This window comes from Halichondria panicea, chromosome 5, assembly GCF_963675165.1.
Source record: "Halichondria panicea chromosome 5, odHalPani1.1, whole genome shotgun sequence".
Lineage (NCBI taxonomy): Eukaryota > Metazoa > Porifera > Demospongiae > Suberitida > Halichondriidae > Halichondria > Halichondria panicea.
In genome coordinates this window covers 537,208-562,110 of record NC_087381.1, presented here as the reverse complement: position 1 = coordinate 562,110, position 24,903 = coordinate 537,208, and the positions used below count along the sequence as shown (strand labels likewise).

The 24,903-nt window shown below is 40.8% G+C and overlaps 8 protein-coding genes across 8 annotated transcripts; 4 read left to right on the top strand and 4 right to left on the bottom strand.

Annotated features, from left to right (window-relative positions):
- Positions 1–1,700: 1,700 nt before the first annotated feature.
- On the top strand, positions 1,701–3,912 carry LOC135336576 (neurotrypsin-like). The gene is made up of 6 exons (XM_064532431.1): positions 1,701–1,822; positions 2,035–2,230; positions 2,293–2,441; positions 2,532–2,721; positions 3,168–3,316; positions 3,486–3,912. The coding sequence occupies exons 1-6, from the start codon at positions 1,762–1,764 to the stop codon at positions 3,719–3,721; spliced, it is 981 nt and encodes a 326-aa protein (XP_064388501.1). The 5' UTR covers positions 1,701–1,761; the 3' UTR covers positions 3,722–3,912.
- Positions 3,913–5,004: 1,092 nt separating this feature from the next.
- On the top strand, positions 5,005–7,714 carry LOC135336526 (soluble scavenger receptor cysteine-rich domain-containing protein SSC5D-like). Its single transcript, XM_064532368.1, has 6 exons — positions 5,005–5,127; positions 5,705–5,903; positions 5,979–6,127; positions 6,238–6,424; positions 6,504–6,658; positions 6,811–7,714. The coding sequence occupies exons 1-6, from the start codon at positions 5,070–5,072 to the stop codon at positions 7,422–7,424; spliced, it is 1,362 nt and encodes a 453-aa protein (XP_064388438.1). The 5' UTR covers positions 5,005–5,069; the 3' UTR covers positions 7,425–7,714.
- Positions 7,715–7,852: 138 nt separating this feature from the next.
- LOC135336603 (ras-related protein Rab-10-like) lies at positions 7,853–10,110 on the bottom strand. Its single transcript, XM_064532469.1, has 5 exons — positions 9,871–10,110; positions 9,533–9,654; positions 8,812–8,889; positions 8,290–8,454; positions 7,853–8,102 (listed from the first exon to the last, which is right to left on the bottom strand). The coding sequence occupies exons 1-5, from the start codon at positions 9,995–9,997 to the stop codon at positions 7,971–7,973; spliced, it is 624 nt and encodes a 207-aa protein (XP_064388539.1). The 5' UTR covers positions 9,998–10,110; the 3' UTR covers positions 7,853–7,970.
- A 35-nt stretch (positions 10,111–10,145) lies between these two features.
- LOC135336543 (ferrochelatase, mitochondrial-like) lies at positions 10,146–13,849 on the top strand. Its single transcript, XM_064532398.1, has 9 exons — positions 10,146–10,300; positions 10,712–10,979; positions 11,110–11,331; positions 11,903–12,071; positions 12,224–12,322; positions 12,529–12,636; positions 12,957–13,121; positions 13,261–13,320; positions 13,625–13,849. Exons 2-9 carry the CDS (start codon positions 10,723–10,725, stop codon positions 13,757–13,759), a joined length of 1,215 nt encoding a protein of 404 aa, XP_064388468.1. The 5' UTR covers positions 10,146–10,300; positions 10,712–10,722; the 3' UTR covers positions 13,760–13,849.
- LOC135336454 (ATP-dependent RNA helicase DDX24-like) lies at positions 13,769–19,008 on the bottom strand. The gene is made up of 14 exons (XM_064532255.1): positions 18,682–19,008; positions 17,645–18,151; positions 17,181–17,352; positions 16,854–17,059; positions 16,684–16,794; positions 16,485–16,609; positions 16,249–16,379; positions 16,079–16,197; positions 15,803–15,972; positions 15,428–15,539; positions 15,083–15,200; positions 14,612–14,786; positions 14,347–14,396; positions 13,769–14,044 (listed from the first exon to the last, which is right to left on the bottom strand). The coding sequence occupies exons 1-14, from the start codon at positions 18,922–18,924 to the stop codon at positions 13,893–13,895; spliced, it is 2,391 nt and encodes a 796-aa protein (XP_064388325.1). The 5' UTR covers positions 18,925–19,008; the 3' UTR covers positions 13,769–13,892.
- A 207-nt stretch (positions 19,009–19,215) lies between these two features.
- Positions 19,216–20,699, bottom strand: LOC135336561 (uncharacterized). The gene is made up of 2 exons (XM_064532416.1): positions 20,421–20,699; positions 19,216–20,234 (listed from the first exon to the last, which is right to left on the bottom strand). Exons 1-2 carry the CDS (start codon positions 20,585–20,587, stop codon positions 19,358–19,360), a joined length of 1,044 nt encoding a protein of 347 aa, XP_064388486.1. The 5' UTR covers positions 20,588–20,699; the 3' UTR covers positions 19,216–19,357.
- A 477-nt stretch (positions 20,700–21,176) lies between these two features.
- On the top strand, positions 21,177–22,633 carry LOC135336559 (uncharacterized). The gene is made up of 2 exons (XM_064532414.1): positions 21,177–21,389; positions 21,579–22,633. Exons 1-2 carry the CDS (start codon positions 21,217–21,219, stop codon positions 22,465–22,467), a joined length of 1,062 nt encoding a protein of 353 aa, XP_064388484.1. The 5' UTR covers positions 21,177–21,216; the 3' UTR covers positions 22,468–22,633.
- Positions 22,634–23,321: 688 nt separating this feature from the next.
- On the bottom strand, positions 23,322–24,822 carry LOC135336568 (uncharacterized). The gene is made up of 2 exons (XM_064532422.1): positions 24,614–24,822; positions 23,322–24,387 (listed from the first exon to the last, which is right to left on the bottom strand). Exons 1-2 carry the CDS (start codon positions 24,772–24,774, stop codon positions 23,520–23,522), a joined length of 1,029 nt encoding a protein of 342 aa, XP_064388492.1. The 5' UTR covers positions 24,775–24,822; the 3' UTR covers positions 23,322–23,519.
- Positions 24,823–24,903: the final 81 nt, after the last annotated feature.

Below are 24,903 nucleotides of genomic sequence, written 5' to 3'. Positions count from 1 at the left end.
TCATTCTGTGATCAGATTTATATTTGGTTATACTGAATTATTATTGTGACAGTAACATAAAAATAATCAATTGGCTCACTATAGTGGATATGTTTGTGTAGCCCTTGATTCTACCATGAAGGCTCTCAGTCATGTTTCACCACTTGCTTCCTGTGATGGTGTGATGCTAGAAACACAAAACCCATTCATGTACTCAACTGCATATGACAAAATTAATGTTAACCACTGCATTTTGCTACTAACAAGCTCTATACTGCGTGCTTGACTGGTTGTTAGTATATATAGCTCAGCCAAGTGCTTGTACAATCATTCTGCATGTGCTACCTTACTATGGGGTGCCGTTTGTGTCAAAATATTGATGACAAAAACACAAGGTTTTGGTGGTATTTACTAAACATTTGAGGGTATTTAGCAAACAACTGAGGGTATTTAGCAAAGGACTGAGGGTATTTACTAAACAACTGAGGGTATTTAGCACTGAGGGTTTTTAGCAAAGGACTGAGAGTATTTACTAAACAACTGAGGGTATTTAGCAAAGGACTGAGGGTATTTACTAAACATTTGAGGGTATTTAGTAAACAACTGAGGGTATTTAGTAAATGTCTGAGGGTATTTAGCAAAGGACTGAGGGTATTTAGTAAACAACTGAGGGTATTTAGCAAAGGACTAAGGGTATTTACTAAACAACTGACTAATCTGTAATCTGCTCCTGGTATTAGGGAGGTGTGCAGGGCACAAGGTTGTGCGCATGCACAGTGTGCACGACTTCTTCTAGAATTCTCTGCTGTGCCCAGATGAATTCACACTCTGTTAAGAGGAGTAGACAAACGCCTAGTGTTGACCTTGACTCGCTGAAGAGAATATCCTCAGTCATTTACTAAATCCTCTCAGCCATTTACTAAAGTACTCTCAGTCGTTTGCTAAATGCCCTCAGTTGTTTGCTAAATCCCCTCAGTTGTTTAGTAAATACCCACAGACATTTACTAAATACCCTCAGTTGCTAAATACCCTCAGTCCTTTGCTAAATACCCTCAGTTGTTTACCAAATACCCTCAAATGTTTAGTAAATACCACCAAAACCTTGTGTTTTTGTCATCAATATTTTGACACAAACGGCACCCCATAGTATACAACGGTGTACACTATCAACTTTCTTTGTAAACTATGAAGGAAACTATTGTAGATGAACTAAAATTCAACAACATTGTAAACTGTGATGTACACTCGCAAGCATAGGTTACAAGCTATAAACTATGTTTGGCCCTGTGTTTGAGTTTATCTTCTTGCATTGTTTGTAGCACAAATCAAAGTTGGTTTGTAGAAATTACGGCCTACAGCGGAGAGACACAGAATGAAAAATAAATATCTTTGCACTTAATTTATTATCGTACAGCAGGCCATCGCTCATATAAAAAATCGATTGTCCTAAGCTGATACGAATGATGGAAACTGAATTTGTAATCTTGTCAAAAATTTGATCAGTGTTATTAATAATTAATTATATTTTCAATGTTGACTCATAAATATGGTTTATTGCAGCTATAATTATACAAGTAAGGACACAAACATAAGATAAAATAAAAAAAAACAGATTAATAATAAGATTAATTATAATAAGATTAATTATAAACAGATTAAGATATGCTGTATGCAGTACATCTTCATTGTATAGATCTAGTGCGCATGTGCAGTAATATAAGACCACTACTTAAAGAGGTGTGTGCATGGGACCTTCACATAATCATACCTGAAGCATTGTCAATGATGAGTTATTTGCTGTGGAAGTCAGTTACTTTCTTGAGCCTGGTTTGGGCTGTTGGAGGTGAGCTCATGCTGATTAACTCTACATCTGGTATTTCCATACGCTATAGCTTTTTTTTTTACTCAACATAATTATTAAAAAATAGCTGTTGCATAATTATACGAACGACTCCATGTAATGCTGTCACGATAATTAAATTGCAAAATCGGTCTCACAATTGAGTGAAATTGTTGTATTCTTCATAATTTTTGTGTCTGTATATATATATACAGGACAATCAAGTGGAGACTTGAGGCTGGTAGGCAGCTTCGGCCAAACAGGAGGCTTCTCTGGCAGACTGGAGGTGTATAACAGTGGACAATGGGGGACAGTGTGTGATGACAGCTTTGGCTCAAATGATGCAAGAGTGTCTTGTCGTCAACTAGGGTACTCAACCTACACTCGATACGGAACAGTTGGAACATTAGGGTGAGTGTCCACATCTGTGAGTGATTCAATCAGCGTGGCAATATTCATTTCTCCCTATATAGTTTCTCCCAAGCTTCATCAACCACTCGGACATGGCTGGATGAGCTTCGCTGCTCAGGAACTGAGAGCAGACTCATTGATTGCCCTGCTAACGCTATCGGATTTGGAGATTGCTCCCATTCAGAAGATGTGGCCTTGATCTGTACTGCATGTAAGATTATATACCTGTATATGTATAGATCTATATACAGTCCAATTAGCCATTATTTATGATAGCCAGTTAAATGTGTTAATTGTTTAGCAAATGGAGACCTGAGGCTGGTAGGCAGCTCAGGCCTAACAGGAGGCTCCTCTGGCAGACTGGAGGTCTATTACAGGGGACAATGGGGGACAGTGTGTGACGACAGCTTCAGGCCAAACGATGCAAATGTGGCTTGTCGTCAACTAGGGTTCTCAAGCTACAGTCGATATGGAAATGTTGGAACGCTAGGGTGAGCGTGTAAGCTCACCAGATAATAATAATATATTTAGCTAATGACTTGCCATTGAAACATTCGTCTTTAAGTTAATGTATTGATTGTACTGTTTGTATTCGCATAAAACTCTATAATTATAGCTTGTGCAAACTGTCATGAATCGTATATAGCTATATAATTAGTGACTGGAGTTTGTACAGACCGTATCAGTAATTGTACGTCGTCAAGTGAGTATTTGCAAGGAGGCTTGTTTTCGAATAACAGCCGCGTTTGAATTAAACTGCGGAGAACTGCATCATAGAAATCAATAGTATAATGGATAATGCACTCATAATTTAGCACTGGGAAAGTTAATAGCACTCGGGCTATATACGCCTTGCACAATTAGAAGCCTTGCCATTAATATTGTTCGTGCTATTAATCCCATATTGCACTCTTAATCATTTCCTCCTAAATTATAGATTCTTACGAGCTTCATCATTCACTCGGATATGGCTGGACGATCTTCGTTGCTCAGGATCTGAGAGCAGACTCATTAATTGTCCTGCTAGCCCTATCGGAGTAGAAGATTGCAACCATTCAGAAGATGTGGCCTTGGTCTGTACTGGAAGTAAGAGTTAATAGTATAGTATATCACTATTGTGCATTACTGAGATCTATTAGCTCGGAATTAAGTTGCAAATATCTCGATGACATGCACCTAATTATGTGTGTATATACCTGAAATACATACTCCATGGATACACGTGCATGCTTATCAACGCTGATATTTTATGCAGCATCCACTTCATCTGGCGTCTCGGTTGGTCTCGGAGTGGCCATTCCTTTCATCATCATCGCCGTAGTTGGAGCTGTCATCTCAATTATTTTTGGTTTAATAAGGAAAGGAATTTGCCTGCTTGGCCTCGCACGTTTCACACGCAGGACTCCCGTAACCGTAGTTACTAATACTACTTCGACAGATGTAACCGTCAAAAATAAACAAGATGCCTGCTCACCAACTTCTGTTAACTGAAATTATAGACGGAGTTAATGCCGGACTGAAAGAATAGTGAACACTTGACAATTATAGTGAACAGATAGCAAATTAGTATCATGTATAATTATATAGTTGATGTTTCATAGCTTAATTTCTGGCCATTTTCGGTGTTCTGATTTTGATATGTATATATGTGTAGATCTGGTAGAAATTTTTCGACTGTATAATGAGAACTACATTGATACAAAACTGCATGCTAGTAATGATTAGGCCCTGATTTTTTCACCCATTATTTAATTCTTGAAATGTGCCTATTGCTCTCATAAAAAATCCGATTATTCTCTGATTTTTTCCAAAAAATGTGATATAACAAATTAAGAGGTAGAAATGAACACAACACACAACTAACTCAAGACATAATTAATATTATTATCGTGTTATCTCGCTAAATTGAACTGATCCATAATTAGGTATTCCTAAAAGGGCGGCTGATTAAATATTCACCTTCAGCCATTTTTTGCCATGAAAATATTGTTATGCAAAACTTGATGTAATGATCTTTACCAAAAATGGACATTGATGCTTATTATTCCCAATTGTTCTTTAGACACCTATTTATATGCTCCGAGCATAATTTATCAGGGCCTAGTAATGATAAAGCATGTGCTCTCAATTAATTTTAATTGGTTGTTATGCCAAAATTAATTACGCATGACATTGACAAGATTAATTTTAACGCGCATGTGCAGTAACTGAGACCTGTAGGTCCGGCTGCATGTATAAAAGTGGTGAATGTGTAGCCTAGAAGGGGGGTGTTTGTCAGAACAGTATTACCATTCTCATATAATTAATCAATTACGGTCTCTCGAAAGTAGCTACCAAAAAGGTTGATATTACACACATGCACAGTGAGTACCTATATATGTATAGAATACATAATTATTATACAGTACAGGGACCCCGGACAGAAACAACACTTGACGACCGTCCCTACTCAAGAGTTGATGGTGTTGGGGAGTCTTTGGAATGGCCTCGAGTAGCCAGTCATGGAGCGACACGTTTGAATCATCTCTTGGCTACTGAGATGCTGATGCGAACAGACAGTAATATATGCACTAATAATACAGCCATAGCAGTCATTAGCTGTACAAAGATGGGTGAGGCTACAGCTCTGTCCACTCAACCAAAGGAAAGCTAGCTACTGTAACTGTTAAATATGTAAAGCGCATACAGTACTTTAGTGGCACATGCGCACTTGTCTAGCCTAGGCCCTAGTGCGCATGTGCACTAAAGCCGTTGGCTATGTTGTGTATAAAAGTTATGTTGTAGGACAGACTTTCACTTAAATTTTCACTTAAATTTTGCAAGAATCGTTATATCAATAATGAATTGTCTACTGTGGACCTCAGTTACTGTCCTGAGCCTGGTTTGGGCTATTGGAGGTGAGCTGGCTATATATACCTCTGGCGGCATAATTATCTTTAAACTTTGTTACAGTTATTCTTTTGCCTTCAGTATCAGATAATTGATAAAATAATGATACTCTATTCTATGCATGATTGATTCTACATTATCAAACTTTCATGTATAGTTATAAATAGGTATATGAGTTTGAGCGAGATCTAACCGTCTTGGTATGTTTGTATAACTCTATAAGCGATAATTACAGATCTACAATAGAAGCAATGAGATTATACATTGAGAATATGCATGTCATGATATTTTGAAAGTAGAGTTATTTGTAACACTAAATAATGGCTGAAAACAACTATTACTATTGTTGATGCAGGAACTCACACGCATTCCATCAGTTCCTATAAACAATGGATTTCATGTCTTTATCAATGTAATTGTATAGTGTCCACAAAGGAATCTAGATACTGACAGGCCACCGGGCCTACGCACTACTGAGGGGCCATATATCTCACTAATGTGGCCTGCTCATATGAATTTAGTATACATGTATGCGGAATCTGTAATATCATTAAGCCATGTGTATTGTTCATTTCGTGCCTGCAGGGCAATCAAGTGATGGAGATGTGAGGCTGATAGATTCATCTGGTTTAACAGGAGGTTCATCTGGAAGACTGGAGATCTACTATGATAACCAGTGGGGGACAGTGTGTGATGACAATTTCACTTCAAATGATGCAAGAGTGGCTTGTCGTCAGCTGGGATACGCAGACTATACTAACTATGGCCGAGTAGGAACATTAGGGTGAGTGTCACTGCACATTGTATGCATGTATGTATGATCAGATGGTGCAATAATTGTAATCATTTCTCCCTATAGTTTCTCCGAACCTTTATCAAGCACTCCGATATGGCTGGACGAGCTTGGTTGCTTAGGAACTGAGAGCAGACTCATTAATTGTCCTGCTAACACTATCGGAGATGATGATTGCTACCATTCAGAAGATATTGCCTTGGTCTGTACTGCAAGTAAGTAATAGCTGAGACTATACACACTCCAGTGATGAAATCCTTCACCTCTTTGATTATTCTAGAGCCAAGTAGTATAATTTGTGCTATTTACTGTTTAATTTAACAAGATGGATACCTGAGGCTGGTAGGCAACTCAGGCCAAACAGGAGGTTCCTCTGGCAGACTGGAGTTCTATTACAATGGAACATGGGGGACAGTGTGTGATGACAACTTTGGATCAAATGATGCCAGTGTGGCTTGTCGTCAACTAGGGTTCTCAACCTACACTCAATACGGAAATGTTGGAATGCTAAGGTGAGTACATGTAAGGAGTGATCATGCAGTCTTCTTAACTCTATTATACTTGCCATCAATTCATCCATGGCATCTTCAGTTCCGATGACATCTCATCAAGCTCTCCAATATGGCTGGACGAACTTAGTTGCTTAGGAACTGAAAGCAGACTCATTGATTGTCCTGATGCTAACATTATGAGAGTTGGACATTGCTCCCATTCAGAAGATGTGACTTTGGTATGCAGCTCAAGTGGTAAGACTGGATTCCTGTTAGCCATGCAGGAATTCAATTGACATGCATTCCGCAAATATCTCAATGACATGTACATGCATGTATATAATGTATGAAATAAAGCTAAAACTAAACATTTGCAGCCTCCACTACTTCCACTCCCTCCACTACAGGTAGTACCTCCACTTCCACTTCTACTTCCTCCAGTCCATCTTTATCCTCTGACATCGTGTCAGTCGGTGCTGGGGTGGCCACTTCCATCATCATCGTCGCTATCATCATTTTTTTCCTTATGTTGTGTGGTTTCATATACAGTAGAAAACGTCGTGTGGGTCGCCCAGCAACTAGGATTAGGACTTCTAGATCTGTCGCTAGTGCCACCCCAACAATTGTAATCATTGCAAAATCTTCTAAAGTGGCAAAAGAGCAAGATACTGCCTATCCCACGCAATCAAGGAACAAACATCCTTCATACTCTAATCAGACTCCCAAGCGGAAGGTGTCTGGGTCTCAACCAGTTACCGTTAACCCGACTGGACAATATGCCGACCCCTCTGGCTCATATCCCACGGCCTATTTTCAGCAACCCTCAGCCCCTTATTATACTGAAGAACTACAGTACCCCGCTGGACCACCTCCTGCTCAGTACCCCACTGGACAACCACCCCCTGCTCAATACCCCACTGGACAACCACCTCCTGCTCAGTACCCCACTGGACAACCTCAGTATTTTGATGGTGGTGGAGTACCTCCAGCATATTATCCAGGCTATGGAGCCAAGTACTAATTAACTGATCAGTGTTGAAGTTCATTCGTGTTTATATATTATAGTGAAAGACTGATAGAAACGATTATCTTGTGTAGCTGCTACGATAATTATCTTTGAAGCACAGATCTGATATAAAATATTTCGAAAAACTGCTTATTAAAAATTGATAATTAAAGCACTCACAATAAAAAAAAAAACACTGTACATGCATGTACACACTGGACCACCCCCTGCTCAGTACCCCACTGGACCACCCCCTGCTCAGTATCCCACTGGACAACCACCTCCTGCTCAGTACCCCACTGGACAACCTCAGTATTTTGATGGTGGTGGAGCACCTCCAGCATATTATCCAGGCTATAAAGCCAATTATGATCAGTATTGAAGTTCATTCGTGTTTATTATATCATAGTGAAAGACTGATAGAAACGATTATGTTGTGTAGCTGCTACTATACGATAATTATCTTTGAAGCACAGATCTGATATAAAATATTTCGAAAAACTGCTTAAAAATTTAATTGATAAAGCACTCACAATAAAAAACACACTGTACATGCATGTATCAACATGAACATTTAGATTGCCTGTGGCCGTCGTAAACGTCTGAGCCTACTCTAAGAGTTCTGCCATATTCTTGTCTGTGTGTGTCCTGGTCTATCAGTAACGCCATACTCTTCACAAGTTCATCGAACGCCTGCAGGTGGAGGATGGATCACAAGACAATCACACACTTGGTGGTTTAATAAAGGAATGCTTTCATGCAGTTACAGCACTAATATTGTAATTGCAGTATTTGCAATCAGAAATTCTGTGTGTGTTTTTGTGTACGTATGATTATAGTATAGATTAACATTTATAATTAATACACTAACTTCACTTACTTCATCCACTCCAATTCCAGCCAGAGCGCTCACTTCTGAGAATGATGTCCCAAACTCTTCCGCTGCTTGTTTCCCTGACAACATGGGCACACGCCTCTCGTCTTCCTTGTCTATCTTGTTGCCCAGGATTAGAATGGCCGGTCTCTCAGTGCCGTCTCCAATGTTCTAATTAAATGATATATACAAGAGAAGCCAAGGATCTTATACATAAGGCATTTCTTTCTACGGAAATTCAAATAGCCTTTGCGTTTTATAAATTGCAGGAAGGGGGAGGGGCAGTGCTAGTGGTATAATGTAGCTGTAGAACTTTTGGGATTGTGGTAATTCAATTTAGCTGTGATCTTATATGTATAGAAGGAGCTCTTTCGATTGTCAAATAATACTCTCCAAATTTGAGAGCTAAATAATATTGAAAGAGCTCCTTCTAAGCTTTCAGAAAAGCATTGGAATTGAACCAACTGAACTTGAGTTAACATAACCTCATAATTATACCGACCGACCTTGATTGTATAGTTGGCTAACCTGAGAGATATCTTCCATCCATCTTGTGAGGCTGGCAAAGCTGTCTGGGCTCGTTGTATCGTACACCACTACTACACCCTGCATGGCATGTGAACATGATCATCACGTGCTGTATAGTGGTCATTTTCATATAGTGGAAATGTTCGCACTGTAGAGCCATCATGCGAAAATTTAAACTGCGAAATTATTCTACTGCAAATAGGTTCTACGTCACTATCCTGAGCTGTACGAATAATTTAGAGTTCGAACGAAAATTTGCACCAACAAAAAAGTTACCCGCTGTGTATGGTACCACAGTGACAACAACATACTATACGCTAATACCACAGTGACAACAACATACTATACGCTAATACCACAGTGACAACAACATACTGTACGCTAATACCACAGTGACAACAACATACTATACGCTAATACCACAGTGACAACAACATACTATACGCTAATACCACAGTGACAACAACATACTGTACGCTAATACCACAGTGTACCTACCACACAATATTATGCACATACTATGTGTCACACAATAAAACTAGTAATCTGGCATTATCATCTACACAATTGTCTCCAAATCTCGATTGAGTGCATGCTTGGGTAAGCAAAATCACCTTTTTATTAAAATAAACAAACAAGGCTGTTAAGATAATAATCATAAGCGTAACACTAACAACAATAATATTATAATTATAGGCTATTGGTTGTCATAGTAACTCACTTTGGCTCCTCGATAGAAGTTTTTTCGAATTGTATTGTACCTTTCCTGACCAGCAGTGTCCCAAATTTGGAGTTTAAATTTTCTTTTGTCGTGTTCAACGGTTTTAGTTTTAAAGTCTACGCCTGAACGAACACAAATTAATGTCACGTTTATAATTATGGTCAATTACAGCTTCGTGGGATAAAAGGCAAACACAACTAATATACAACTTATACAACAAAAGTACAAGCTAACTCTCTCATGCATGAAACAGCTCCCTAAAGCTTTATTCTAAACAAACTTCGACATAATTATTAAAATAGACTACTAGCTACTAACACAGGTGTGTGGATATGTACCTATTGTGCTCAGAAAGTTTGGTCTGAACACATCTTGTGTGTATCGCAGTATGAGACATGTTTTCCCCACAGCTGAATCTCCAATAATGACAATCTTCATGAGGGCATCAAATGTCTCGGCTGTCATGGTGATACCCGGCTCTCTTTGCTCTAGTACTTTCAAGGCTTGTACACTTAGTAGCTTTGGCTTTTTTTAGGTGTGTTTCTTACAATATTCATTCATTAAAACCGAGCCCAGCTACGCCCCCCTTCTAGACCTGACTAAACATCCTGCAGAAAACTTTCACATCCTGTAAGCCACCATTTCCACATCTCTACCCACATGGCAACACATCTCTAGCTAGCTATTGGGATACAGCTAGCTGCAACTCTTGATTGCTGATCTCTACTGCTACAAGACCACTTCAGCAGCAAATCAACACACTGACTGGTAATTTGTATAATTAATTTTTGTATAAAATTATGCAATGATTGGATCTAGATGATCTTATAAATATAACATGGTTCCTACGTCTACTAGTACTGTACTGTATACATCCTCTTGTTTTCCCTCGTCAACATTGATTTTGTATCACAACTTTTTATGCAACGATACGTAATATCTGCTAGGCCAGCCAATGGTGTAGTATCAAACTTTGAAACTATTATGCAATGATTTCTAGTCTAGAGAGTCTAATCATAGTCTGATCTTTGAGCTCAAAATCAACTATTTCACAAAGCCCTGGAATAGCCCTATTTTTGGTCAAATACACGTGGCCGTGGTTATACTGTTTACCATCTGTAAAATAGACGTTGCCAAAACTATTTATACATCATTGACCATAATTTGTACATTTCACAGGAAGTGGAAACATGTTGAGAGCATACAGTAGTCAAGTATCTCGTCTCCTCCGAGTGATGAGTGGGTGTGGTCTCACAGCTTCGCCACCCTCTATTACTAGCCCGGGGGCTATACTCGGGAACAAGAGGTCATATTCGAATACTAGCACTTCCCCAAAAACAGGTATAATGATGCTCAATCTCGGTGGACCGGAAACTTTGGATGATGTTCACGATTTTCTGCTCCGGCTTTTCTTGGATAAAGATCTCATTCCACTTCCTGCTCAAAGGTGGGTGTGGCTTATCTGTATAGACCATAACAAGGTTGTAGAAACTTCTGTACCTCACATAATCTTTACCCCCCCCCCCCTCCCCCACACACACACACACACACACACACACACACACACACCCTCACAGCCAGCTGGCACCGTTCATAGCCAAGCGACGAACACCCAAGATTCAAGACCAGTACGCTAAAATCGGAGGAGGCTCCCCAATAAAGAAATGGACAGAGTTACAAGGAGCAAAGATGGTAGAGCTGCTGGACAAGATGAGTCCGTCCACTGCCCCCCACAAGTTCTACGTTGGGTTCCGATACGCCAACCCCCTCACTGAGGACTCGCTGGACCAAATGGAGAGGTAGGTCATATGATAATATGGGAGTTTAAGTAATAAATTTGTTGCTAAAAATGATGTTTTTTGGTTGAACCTTTGAGATTGTCCATAACTTGTGTTTGGAACGTCCGATTTCAAAAATTAAAAATCCGTTTAGTAGCTCCTTGACAGTGCTACACTGTGGTGTATTTAGATCAGTGATTTATTTCTGGCCCAAATTGTCTGTTTTCTGACAAAAAGCGTGAGCTATTAGTGGGTGTTGTTTCTAAAACCAGGCCTGTTCTCGGAGCTAACTTTGCTTGTCCATAACTTGTGTTAGGAACGTCCAATTTCAAAAGTAAAATGTATATTCAGTAGCTCTTTGAAAGCCCTTTACTATATGTGTACGTTAGATTTAATAGATGCTCTCCATGCACACCCACACACACCCACACACACTCCACACACACTCCACACACACACACACACACACACACACACACACACACACACACACACACACTCCACACACCCATACACACACTCCACACACCCATACACACCACACACACACACACACACACACACACACCCACACACCCACACACACGTACAGGGATGGTATTCAACGAGCTGTAGCGTTCACACAGTACCCTCAATACTCGTGCTCTACCACCGGGAGCAGTCTCAACGCCATCTATCGTCACCTGACCAAGACGAGTAGTCATAGCAACATACAGTGGTCTGTCATTGACAGGTGGCCCATTCAACAAGGGCTTGTGCAAGTAAGTAAGTACATGCTAATATTTGGTGCTCAAACTCAGTCAAAATAGATGATCCGTTTTGTACGCTATCTCAGCGAAACAATTTATTAGCTAAAGAACCTGCTGCACAAATAAATTGATGCTTGTACTGTACATGTGTGTGTGTGCTGCAGGCGTTTGCTCAGACTATACGAGAGGAAATAAGACGGTTCCCGGAGGAGGATCGTGATGATGTCGTTGTCCTGTTCTCAGCTCACTCTCTACCAATGAAGGTCAGCAATCCTTGTAGTAGATAAGACAACTTTGTACCCGTCAGGCAGTTTACAGTAGAGTGGAAATATTTTTGCTGTTCAACTGCAATATTGTGAAGGCTAGGTTCTAATAAACAAAGTGTCCTGTTATAATACCATTAATTTTTGTTCATAATTATAATGAAAGCACTTTACACACTCCTCACACTCCTCACACACCCTCACAGGTAGTGGAGCGTGGTGACCCGTATCCACAGGAGGTGGGGGCTACGGTCCACCGTGTAATGGAGGAGCTCGGGTACTCCCATCCCTGGCGGCTGGTGTGGCAGTCTAAGGTGGGCACAGTAGACCAAGTATCGTATATAGCAGGTTTATAATGCGAGGTTAATTCATTGCGAATGACACTGTACAAATCTGTGATTGCATTTCTAACTATTGCAAATTGCATGCAAAGCATGGGAAATTGCATGCTCACTCTGCGCGTGTCTTTCGATAGCATATTGCAGAGTGTAGCTAACAACAACAAAATAATTGTACAGTGTACATGCAAAAAGCTGGCTTCTATTAGTATCTCTTTATTGTCAGTAGCTACTAAATGTGCAACGTAGATTTAAAATTCAAAATGTGTGTTTTGTCTTGACCACCCCCCCCCCAGGTTGGCCCCCTGCCGTGGTTGAGTCCCCAGACTGATGATGTCATCAAGGGGCTGGCTAAGCAAGGTAGGAACAACCTCCTCCTCGTGCCCATAGCGTTCACCTCCGACCACATCGAGACACTGTACGAGATGGACCTCGAGTACGCAAAGGAGCTGGGGTCAGAGGTCAGTGGTGTGCTGAGTCAGCAAATAATGAACTTTGACCCTTGATTTAAGAGCTACAAAAAGCTATTTACTTTTCCCACTAATTAAAGTCTTAATAATGACTTTTTTTTTATACCCGTGTTATATATTGTTGACACAGGTTGGTGTCAAGAACATACGTAGGTCAGCTGCACTCAACGACAACCCAACTTTCCTTAAAGTGAGTGGACTTTGTGATAACCACCCCCTCCACACACACGCCCACTGCTTCCTATTAGACTCCCCTCTTTAGTCTTTGTGTATAGTTTTGTTGGTAATTTCTCAGAAACGCATTTTTTAAATAGTTCACCAACTACCCCCGTGATGAACTATTTAAAAATACCGCCAACTAAACCAATTAGCTCGTGCAGTCATGCATACACATGTACTTCTGATGATGTTCACATAACAACCCCCCACTCCACACACACACCACTCCACACACACACTCCACACACACACACACACACACACTCCACACACAGACGCTGGCTGACGTGGTGTATGACCATCTCCAGAGCAACCAGCCGTGCAGTCGTCAGCTGCCACTACGATGTCCGCTATGCGTAAACCCAGTCTGTGGCAAAATGAGGGACTTCTTCACTAGCCAAAAACTATAGGATCGTATATAACAATAGCTTTTAATTATCATTCAAATTCAATTTTGTAAAAAATGTCTTCACTATAAAATTAATTATTGACAAATTTCATATTACTTTAATAATGAAATCGTAAGCTATAAACAGTTAGAGATCAAGTTTCAATATTCTGACGTTTTTTTGCTAATAAAATGGCCTTCTCATGCTCGAGTACGATGCCTGCTCCAGGGTCTCTGTTTGCCATGGGGAACTTGAGTGACATGCCTCGAGGCACTACCACGGCTCGGAGGAGCTCTTGGAACTGACCTGAGACAAAATAGAAAGCGGAGGATTATGATGTGCCCACACTGGTTGGTGGTGGTTACATGGGACCACGGCCTTTATTATTTTTATATTATAAATATGCTGTAGGGTGTGCCCACATGCACTTGGTTGGTCACCTCTAGGCCTAGTTTACACCACATAATATTAAGCTACATTGTAAAAGAGGCAAATTTGTGTGTTGAGATTGAGGATTGAAAATTTCATTAAAAGGGTTCAACAATTTTGTCTGTCTGTAACGTATCACAACGTAACCCACAGAGCAGGTATAGTGTTACATAACACACCTCTAAGCTCTTGAAGCTTTCTTTCCTCTTTCTTACTCCATTTGTCCTTCCTAGAGCGTAACAACAGTCAAGGTGGAGCACACATGTACATACATGAAGGACACGCATCTGTTACAATTATTAAATTTTTATACACACAAGTTATGACCTTTCAAAGATACCTACATGTATACCAAAACGTCTGAACACACACAGAAAATTGAAGTGCTTCGAAATTTCACACTATACGATAGAATTTTTGTACAAATAGAACAACGAGGGATACAGTGTCCCATCGTCTAAGTCCATTCCCAGACTGTCCGCAGTTTGTGTCATCCATTTCTCTGCCCTCCGCGATTTGTCACGACGATACTCGATAATATGCACTTGTTTGGCAAGTGAGACACGCTTCCTTAGAGATTGTATGTGGGTGTGGTCTAGAGGGAAGTTGGGAACATCATCTGTGGAGGAAAAAATTACCAGTAAACTATCTTCTACGCAGACTGAATATGTTCAGCTCAAAAAGAACATCGCTGATCTAAGTATACCAAGATATTGTAGCACTATCAAAGAGCTATACTGAACGTATCTTTTAATTTTAAAATTGGACGTTCCTAACACATTATGGACGATAAAATGTACCTACACGCACGATACTAAAATGCTTTGAAATTGGATCACCAGAGCTCATGTTATACACAGACCATGCCAAGGCCGTTTCCTATCAACTAACTACTCTTATATGATTATACTTTACCTCTGTTGAGGGTTCTACAGATGTTACGATATGCTTTCAAGTCCTCCGGCCCTACAAGCATCACGCTAAGCCCCTCCCTCTGTCCCCGGGCAGTTCGTCCACTGCGATGAACGTACACCTGAGGTTGGATACAAACAAGAGTACATGTACATGTATATACCATGACAGCAAACGCATTAGGAAGTATGGCCTTAACGAAACGTATGCATATTGTACAATAGTGGTCTCCTTAGGGAAGTAAATATAGTGTGAGCATTATACAAAGCTCACACCATTGTAGATAATAAAATATTAGAGAGGTGGTTCTTTCTTTCTAGCAGGCCATACGATTATCGCAACACTCACCTCTGAGTTCCTGGGCACCTGGTAATGGACGATGTGCTCCACTGCAGGAAGGTCCAACCCTCGGGCAGCCACGTCCGAGGCTACCAGTACGCCACTCTTACTGGACGTAAACCTAAGGGGGGGTGGGGTAAGTGTACTATCCATGCTTCTATCCTTCAAGGTCATCTCTAGCCATCACATTTTTGTTCCTATTAAAAACAGATCTCCATTAAGCCTCTATAGGCAACAAAAACCAACAGCTCTTTTATAAGCCTCTAGCCACAATTAAGATATTGATTTTATGTGGATTTAATTAAGCTTCTTTCACGAAGTTTAATAGTCAGTTTTAAAGTCAACCAGGCTATAATACGTAAAAGTATCGAGGTTAACCCTTACCTGTCTAGATTCTTGAGCCTCTGTCTCTGCTGCATATGGGCGTGCAGTGGGAGTGGCTTCATCTCCAATAGCTCTAGCAGTGCCCTCAAGCGTTGCAGACAGTCAATGCTGTTCACAAACACTATAGTACGCCCGGGGTGGAGTAACAGGAAGTGGTACAAGTGGAGGTCCTGTGTGGGGGCGGGGGGAGAATGAGGGGGTGGGGTGGACAATCTATTACTACTTGCAAGCAAAATGCAGAAAAATAATATTATATCATAAATACTGTATACCGACCTTTTCTTCTGCTGTACATGTGATCTTGGTCTCCGTGAGTGTCCGTACTGTGATCTTTGACCCCGTCAAATCCACAATCTTAGCATCATCTTTCAGTCCGACCCTCGATATTAAATTATCTGAATGAATAAATAGAAATAATAATAATGATAGTGAAACAAATATTATACCGATGGTTTCTTGTGACGAGGTGGACTTCTTCTTTTTCTTTCTTTCCGTACTCCGACGTGGTATGGCGAGAGTTGCCGAGAACACGAGCGTCTGTCTGTCACGACCTTTGACCTTGTATTGACCTCGAACCCTAGAGTTGACAAGGCATTAATTATTTGCCGTGGCCTTTTCTAGATTTACAATAATTATTGAAATTCAGTCTGCTAATTAAGCTAGCCTTTTATTCGAGGCTCACCTTGCGCCGTTAAGTCTGTCCAATATATTGCCCAGCTCACGATAATGACCATACTCTACCATCCTGTCCGCCTCGTCCAACACCAGGAAGCGGAGATCGTCATGGTTACACAAATGAGGATCACCCTGTAATTAACAAGAAATTTAATAATAAGAAAAATTAAATAAGAAAAATTTACATAATAATTTCGATTACTTACATCACTCATGAGTTTCCATAGACGACCTGGTGTTGCCACGACGATCTGCGGACGTTGCTTTAGCAGTCTCTCTTGTTTCTCTGTTGCCATACCACCCACCACTGTGCACACCTGTGAGGTGTGTGGGCGTGTGTGAGGTGTGGGTGTGGAGTGGTGCTTTGTTATCGTACTTTGATTCCAGTGAACCTAGAGACGGATGAGATATGAGCGTGAACTTGCATCGCTAGCTCTCTCGTGGGCGTTAGGATGAGCGCAACTAGACCACACCCACTTCCTGTCACATGATCAATTCCTGTCTCCGTAGGGAGGTCGGCAATGCTGGATGTTGATTGGTCCATTGGTGGGGGGGATTGGGAGCGCCACACGTCAGCTTTACCTGTGGAGGAAATAAAGAACGAACAGATAACTATACTATTCAATAAAAATGACAAATTTTAGAAAATGGCCACAATTTTGGAAATGAAAATTGATGGCATATTTTGTCTGTCAGTATATACCTTTTAGCATTAACTGGAACTCCTCTTCAGGAATGCGGTTTCTCACGCCCACAAAACCACGCTCCTTTTTAGCACGCGCCGCCTCTTTCATCTGGCGATATGCCGACATCTTCCTCTTACGTTGCCGTGGCAACACCGGCTCTACCACCAGCGGACTCGAGTCACTTTCATCCTGTAGAGATATAAATATAAATAATTACTTATGATAAGCATTATCGTATAGCAGGTAATTTCCGAGGGTCAAAACATTCGTGGTTGTTGAGCAATAATTATTATTATTATTTTAGTCAGTTTGTGGATCTTATTTACGTTGAAAATGTGCATGCTCACTCCTTGCGTGTCTTTTGATTGCTAATTATGCGAAAACTCACAATTCGCATTCGAAACAACGACGCCCTCGAAACCTGATATACAGTATTATATATAGTACAGGACACACAATGCTATGAAGACCACACCCACACCTCGCTGTCATCCTCATCATCGTCAGAAAGCGATTCATTCGCAGATTCCGAGTCTACCTCAAACACAAGTTTGTCTCCATTATTCTCACTGGAAACACTGTCACCAACGTCACTTCCACTGCCCTCAGCTTGGCCATCACCCTCATCCTCACTTTCTTCAGCAACCTCGGAACCACCAGCCACACGGCCATCTTTAGTGACACGGCCATCTTGATTGCCACTTTCTTTGTCTTCAGTCTCAAATATGTATTCGGAGGAATAGGTATGTACGACTTCGTTTAAGTCTATCACATTCAGTTTTGGCTTTTTCAGCTTCTTCTCCAGTTTCGCTGAATCACCGGCAGTAGTCAAAGCTGGGTGTGGCTCATCGACAGAGGTCAAAGGTAGGTGTGTTTTACTAGCAGAGGTCAAAGGTGGATGCGGTTCACTGGCAGAGGTCAAAGGTGGACGGACCTTCAGGATGTGGTGTAGTATTGGTATGGAGAAGGCCAGTGTTTTACCAGAGCCCTGAATTATGAGTGAAAGTATAGAAGATAAGAAATACATGATTATGACGTGATATTGCTTTTGGGCAAAAAAAGCAGACGTGTGCAACTTTATGTTCTGATTATGGCCGTTCAAAGATGCTACACTAGACACAGTCCCATGCAATTACATGTGCCAAAACTCCAGCCATAACTTTAGTTCTAGTGACCCAATTTGAATGATTTTGTGGCTTTCTGAAAGCTTAAAAGAAAAAACTTCAGTTGGTATGTTCAAATCACATCCATTTTCAACAAAATACCATGTGGTTCATTTTCAGAAATTTGGTCATGTTTCAAATTTGAGAATTAACCATTTTAAAGAGCTTCTTTTAAGCTTTCGGAAAATCAAAAAAGCATTGAAATTGGATCATTACAACACAAGTTATGGCCGTTCAAAGATGCTACACTAGAAGACACAGTCACATGCAATTACCAAGGAAAAACTTCACAAAAATAATGCATCGCTATTTTTAATACTGATAATAAAATTATATGTACCACCGCACCACTTACAGTTTCTGCTGCCCCTATTATATCTGCTCCCTCGTTAATGGCCGGGGGTATGGCCATCTTCTGAATGGGTGTAGGGTTCATGAACCCAAGCTTGTAGAGTCCTTGTATTATAGGGGGTGGTGTGCCAAGCTCCACCCACTCCTGCATATCTTTGTATTGATCAATGGAGGTGGAGTTGCTCTGAGAAGGTTTAGAGGCTACTTTAGATCCTTTTTTGGACAGTTTTTTCTTGTTGAAGGGCATTCTGTTCCGTTCTTAGCGAGGTTCTCTTAGAGTTTTCCAGTCCACGTGGTTTTGGAAATGATCCTCATGTTTATAATGTAGTTTTGCTGGAGGAGATGTGACGTCATTTGCGAATGAAAGGCAGAAAAAGGTCGTCGGTGAAATTAACACAATTCAACGAGATACAGGCCACACACGGAGAGCAGTGACACACGCGCGGCACGCCCATCAGTAGTATGACATTCTTGCGTTTTATTATGGGCTGTATTTAATTGCTTGTTTTGACGCTATCACATAAGAATAGATGTGAATATCTTAGCAACTCTGTGGGTGGGCAAAAAATGTCTCTATACTGGCCATAAAAATTAATTATAATCAACGATGCCTAAAATGTAAATAAAATGCACACAACATGTAAAGAAGAAACAGAATAAACTACACAAAAATTGGCAACTTATTGGAAGTATAATTCAAGAAGTTGCAGTCCAATATCTTCATCGTCTATAGTACCATCGGTACAGATACGAAGCTCAACGTCCGGAGTGAAAGGAACCGTAAACTCTCGATAAAACCATTCTCCATTGCCAAGGTCTCCACGGGTACAGCATCCTGGATCTTGAGTACTCTCACAATTCTGGCCATCCCAGATTGGATCGTTAACAAATGTCTGGGAGAAATTTTCTCTCAGCATGGTACCAGATTCACAGAAGTAATTCTCTCCAATATAGCTAGGAGTTGTTCTTGTAGCGTTAGTACTGCAAGGACAGTTTGGATAAGCTGCAGATGTGTAACCTATAAAACTCCAAATATGCCGTCTGGGTGATTGATCATAGGTGAGACTAATACCATCGATATAATCGCCCTCTATGCCACGGTTAAATAGAACATCCTCAATGTCCGGTGTTCCCCTCTGAATACCATGCACTCTTCCGTACAGTCTTTTGATTGGTCGATTAATATGAGGATACGTTATCGAAGTGCAACCATTTCCATTGAAACTTTTACGACAGTATCGAATGCCACTCTCATGCGTTATCATTTGAAATTCACTAGGACAGTTAGTATCAGGATTACTCATATTGAGAAGCGTCAGTAACTGCCATCCATATTGATCCAGCTTTCCGGATGTTTGAAGATCGAATCGACAGAACGATTTAGTATCTCCATTGGGAATGAAGTATAAGCTGTTTTGTGGATCTGCGTTGTTTTCATAGATTTCTGTACAGCTGGCTGCAGGGAGACTGGGAGTGAGTCCAAAATACTTTCTCCTCAAAACAGACGCCACTGGATTCTCAGAAAGCAGTGAATACAGTTCAGTCTCAATTTCTGACCTGTATAATTAAAGAAAGATTACCCAGCCACATATAATTTTATCCCCCTCACCGTCGGCTCTTATACTTCCCCACTATAGCATGCACTATTCGAGTCTCCACTTTCCCCCCATGCATCTTTGCCCTTGACTTTTTCCCCACAAACCCGTATGATAACCGTAGTCATGATCTTATGAATCAACTTACCTTATACTATCTCCACCATCACATGTACCAGCTGTAATTACCCTGTCCGCAGTGACAGGGATGTTGACAGGGCATACTCTATCAGCTGGGCACAGGTTTTCTACTTGGGATCTAATTGGATAGATACGAACGCACAAAATCACTGCTAAAAGGCACAAAGACTTCATTTTGACTTCATTTTAAACTGCCTTAATTCTCATATGCAGTTACTGGCTAAATAGGGAGAACAATCAGAACAGTGAAATGGTCCCAGTCATGTGAATATTTAGTAGCTGTGGGTGTGCAGGCAATAGTAATTCATTGTCTCTTGCAAATCTTTATACAAAATTAAACAATGCAATAAGTATACACATGCATGTATACACATAACACTATAGGTAGATTGTTTACCAGTTTGCAGTTGCCGTGGCAATAGCTACAACAACACTACAGCTGTAAATATACAACTGTGTTTACATGAGTCTGAAACTAAAATAAACAATTAGCAGAGACTTAATCAAAATAAATTTCAGCAAGTATCAGTGCAATATCTTCATTTGATCTGAGTTCATGTTTTGATCATCAATTATGTGCATTCGTGCATTCTGGGACACAACAAATCAAATAAACTCTTTACCTCCCAACTCTACATGGCTTGTAGGTGTTAGGAGGTGATTGGAAGCGCTGCTAAAATGACACAAAGACTTCATTTTGAGCTGCGCAGACCACGCAGTCACGCCCATTTTTGCAGCAGGGCGTGTCCGCTGTACACGGCAGTGCAGCAAAAAGTGGGCGTTCGCTAGCTACATTATATTAGATGCAGCTCAAAATGAAGTCTTTGTGCCTTCTAGCAGTGATTTTGGGGCTTTGCACGCTTCCAATCAGCTCCCAAGACCCGTGCCCAGCCGGTAGAGAATGCCCTGCCAACTTCCCTGTCCGCAGTGATGGTGTAATTACACCTGGTACCTGTGATGGTGGAGGTAGCATAAGGTAAGATCATGATTAGGCTGTGAGTTACTGCCACATTTGGAATGTGAATGGGCAAATTGCATAGGTCGCAAATTCGCAATAATTAGCAGGCTTGTTTACTATTACGTGCATGCATGCACACACGCAATGGATTAATTAAGTCACATTCAAAACCCTGTGTATGCAGTAGTTCGTGTTTCTCTAATACAGGTCCGAAATTGACTCTGACCTTCGTTCACTGCTTTTGGACACTCAAGTGACGAATGCTTTGAGAAAAAAGCATCCTAGTTTAGTCCCCAATCTTGGTTCCGCTGATCTCCCGGCAAGCAGCTGTGCGAAAATCTACGAATCCAATGAGACTGCCCAAAATGGTAACTATTTCGTCCGTGATGAAGATACTACAGTATTTTGTCGATTTGATCTTGCAACCCTTGCAACTCCCAAAACGAACGGATGGCAGTTATTGACTCTTTTCGATATGAACGATCCTAATACCAATTGTCCTAGTCAATTAAGATTTGATAATGTGCGAGGGATGCGCCACTGTCGTAAAAATGACGATGCAACCGGCTGCGTTTCGATATTTTATCCTCACAATCGACCAATCAAACGACTCTACGGAAGAGTGCATGGTTATCATAGCGGAACACTGGACATCGAGGATGATCAATTCAACCGTGGCATTGATGGCATTTATATCGATGGTATTAGTCTCACCTATGGTCAATCACCTAGACGGCATATTTGGAGTTTTATAAGCTACTTGTCTGCAGCTTTTCCAAACTGTCCTTGCAGCACTAACGCTATAAGATCAACTCCTAGCTATATTGGAGAGAATTACTTCTGTGAATCTGGTACAGCAGCTGAAACTGTTAATCCTGCCGTGACATTTGTTGACGATCCAGTATGGGATGGTCAGAATTGTGAGAGTACTCAAGATCCAGGATGCTGTACCCGTGGATACCGTGACAACGGAGAATGGTTTTATCGAGAGTTTGAGGTTCCTTTTGTTGATGACGTTGAGCTTCGTCTCTGTACCGATGAGCCCAGATCCGATGAAGAAATCGCACTAGTACTTGCTGAAATTTATTTCGATTAAGTCTGCTAAAATTGTTCGTTTAGTTTCGGACTCATGTAACACAGTTGTATTAATTAGCATCTACAGCTGTAGTGTTATGGTAGCTATTGCCATGGCAACAAACTGGGAACAATGTGTTATAATTATGTACATGTTCACTTGATATTACAAGTTCAACTATTGTTAATTCTGTTGTTCAACTTGGACCCCATAAAATAATTACCGTATAGCGTGTAATTTTCGTGGGGCAAAATATTCGTGCTTTTCGTGGTTGGAGGTCTAACCACGAACATTTTACCCACGAATGAAGCGACCTTGCCTACCTTTACCTGCAGTGCAAGCAGCAACCACGAAAATATTACCCACGAAATGTCTCAATATTGCTGAACCACGAATATTTTGTCCCCCGAAAATTACCCGCTATACGGTATGAGAAGCAAGCATCTTAAAATGATACTGGAGTGGTTGAAGGCTTCGATCCAATCAGCTCCCAAGATTAAGACGTGGTGTCCCTTCAGCCGGTTAATATTTTTATCCGCAGTCAGGATGAGAGAAATGTAGTGGTCTGTGCAGAAGACGAACGCAATGCAGATGCACAATGTACTTCATCCAAATTACTGATCACATGCATCGGGCACTGTACTTGTATTGCACTGCCTCAATCCTATATATATCTATATAGAGACCTTGGCAATGGAAGTTATGGCTACTTCCAATTATCTTCTCATTATTTTATGTAGTAGCTATATTATGGGCTGTAACAATTAACACAACAAATCAGTATTAATAGCTAGTGAATATGCTCCCAGTGTTGTGAATATTCTTATTTGCTGTGAGTGTGCAGGCAGTATATTGATGTATAATTGTCATTAAAACCAGTATAGCAGATCTTTTAACAATACAATAACATACATGTACAATTAACACTGCAACTACATTGTTTCCAATTTGTTGCCATGGAAATAGCTACTATACTACCACAGCCGGCTGCATGTAAAAATAACTAATAATATACATGTGGTGTCAAAACTATATTATGGTGGTGTTCGAAACTAAACGAGACATTAGCGAACTTATTGGAAATAAAGTTCAAGAAGTTGCAGTCCAATATCTTCATCGTCTGTAGTTTGATCTGTACAGATACGAAGCTCAATGTCCGGAGTGAAAGGAACCGCAAACTCTCGATAAAACCATTCTCCATTGCCGAGGTCTCCACGGGTACAGCATCCTGGATCTTGAGTACTCTCACAATTCTGGCCATCCCAGATTGGATCGTTAACAAATGTCTGGAAGAAATTGTCAGGCAGCATGGTGCCAGATTCACAGAAGTAATTATCTCCAATATAAGCAGGAGTTGTTCTTGTAGCGCTAGTACTGCAAGGACAGTTTGGAAAGGCTGCAGATGTGTAACCTATAAAACTCCAAATATGCCGTCTGGGTGATTGACCATAGGTGAGACTAATACCATCGATATAGTCGCCCTCGATGCCACGGTTAAAATTATTTTCCTCAATGTCCGGTGTTCCACTCTGAATACCATGCACTCTTCCATACAGTCTTGTGATTGGTCGGTCATGAGAATACGTTATCGCAGTGCAACCATCTCCATTAAAATTTTTACGGCAGTATCGAACGCCACTCGCATGCTCTACCATTTGAAATTCGCTAGGACAGTTAGTATCAGGATTTTTCATGTCAAGAGACGTCAATAACTCCCATCCTTGCAGCTGTCCAGATGTTTGGAAATCAAATCGACAAAATGATCTAGTATTTCCATCGGGGATGAAATAGTATCCATTTTGTGCATTCTCATTATTTTTGTAGATTTCTGCACAGCTAACTGCAGGGAGATCTGAGTTGAGTCCAAGGTACTTTATTCTTAAAGCAGGCATCACTGTATTTCCCGAAAGCAGTGAAGTAATTTCAGTCACAATTTCCGACCTGTACATAAAGTAATACCGCACACAGGTAGTTAATTTATTACAAATGATGGCATGCATGTGCATGCATGTATTTGTAATTAGTACGAATTGCATGCACTCTCTCTTTCGTTTGCAACCTATGCGAAAACACACAATTTGCAATTGAAAGAGTCTCACATTCAAAATCAGATTATAAATACAGTAACAGTAGTAATTCTCAGTCTCCTACTTAATCATGACCTTACCTTATGGTACCTCCACCATCACATGTACCAGCTGCATTGCTCACGTCACTGCGGACAGGGATGTTGGCAGGGCATACTCTACCAGCTGGGCACGGGTCTTGGGAGCTGATTGGAAGCGTGCACAGTCCCAAAATCACTGCTAAAAGACACAGAGACTTCATTTTGAGCTGCAGATGTAGCTAGTAGCTAGCGATGTATATACGCCCACTTTTTGCTGCGCCAGCGACACGCCCCTGGAACTTGCTGACCCTGTTTGGGTATGTGCGATATGTTATAACGCGCATGCGCTA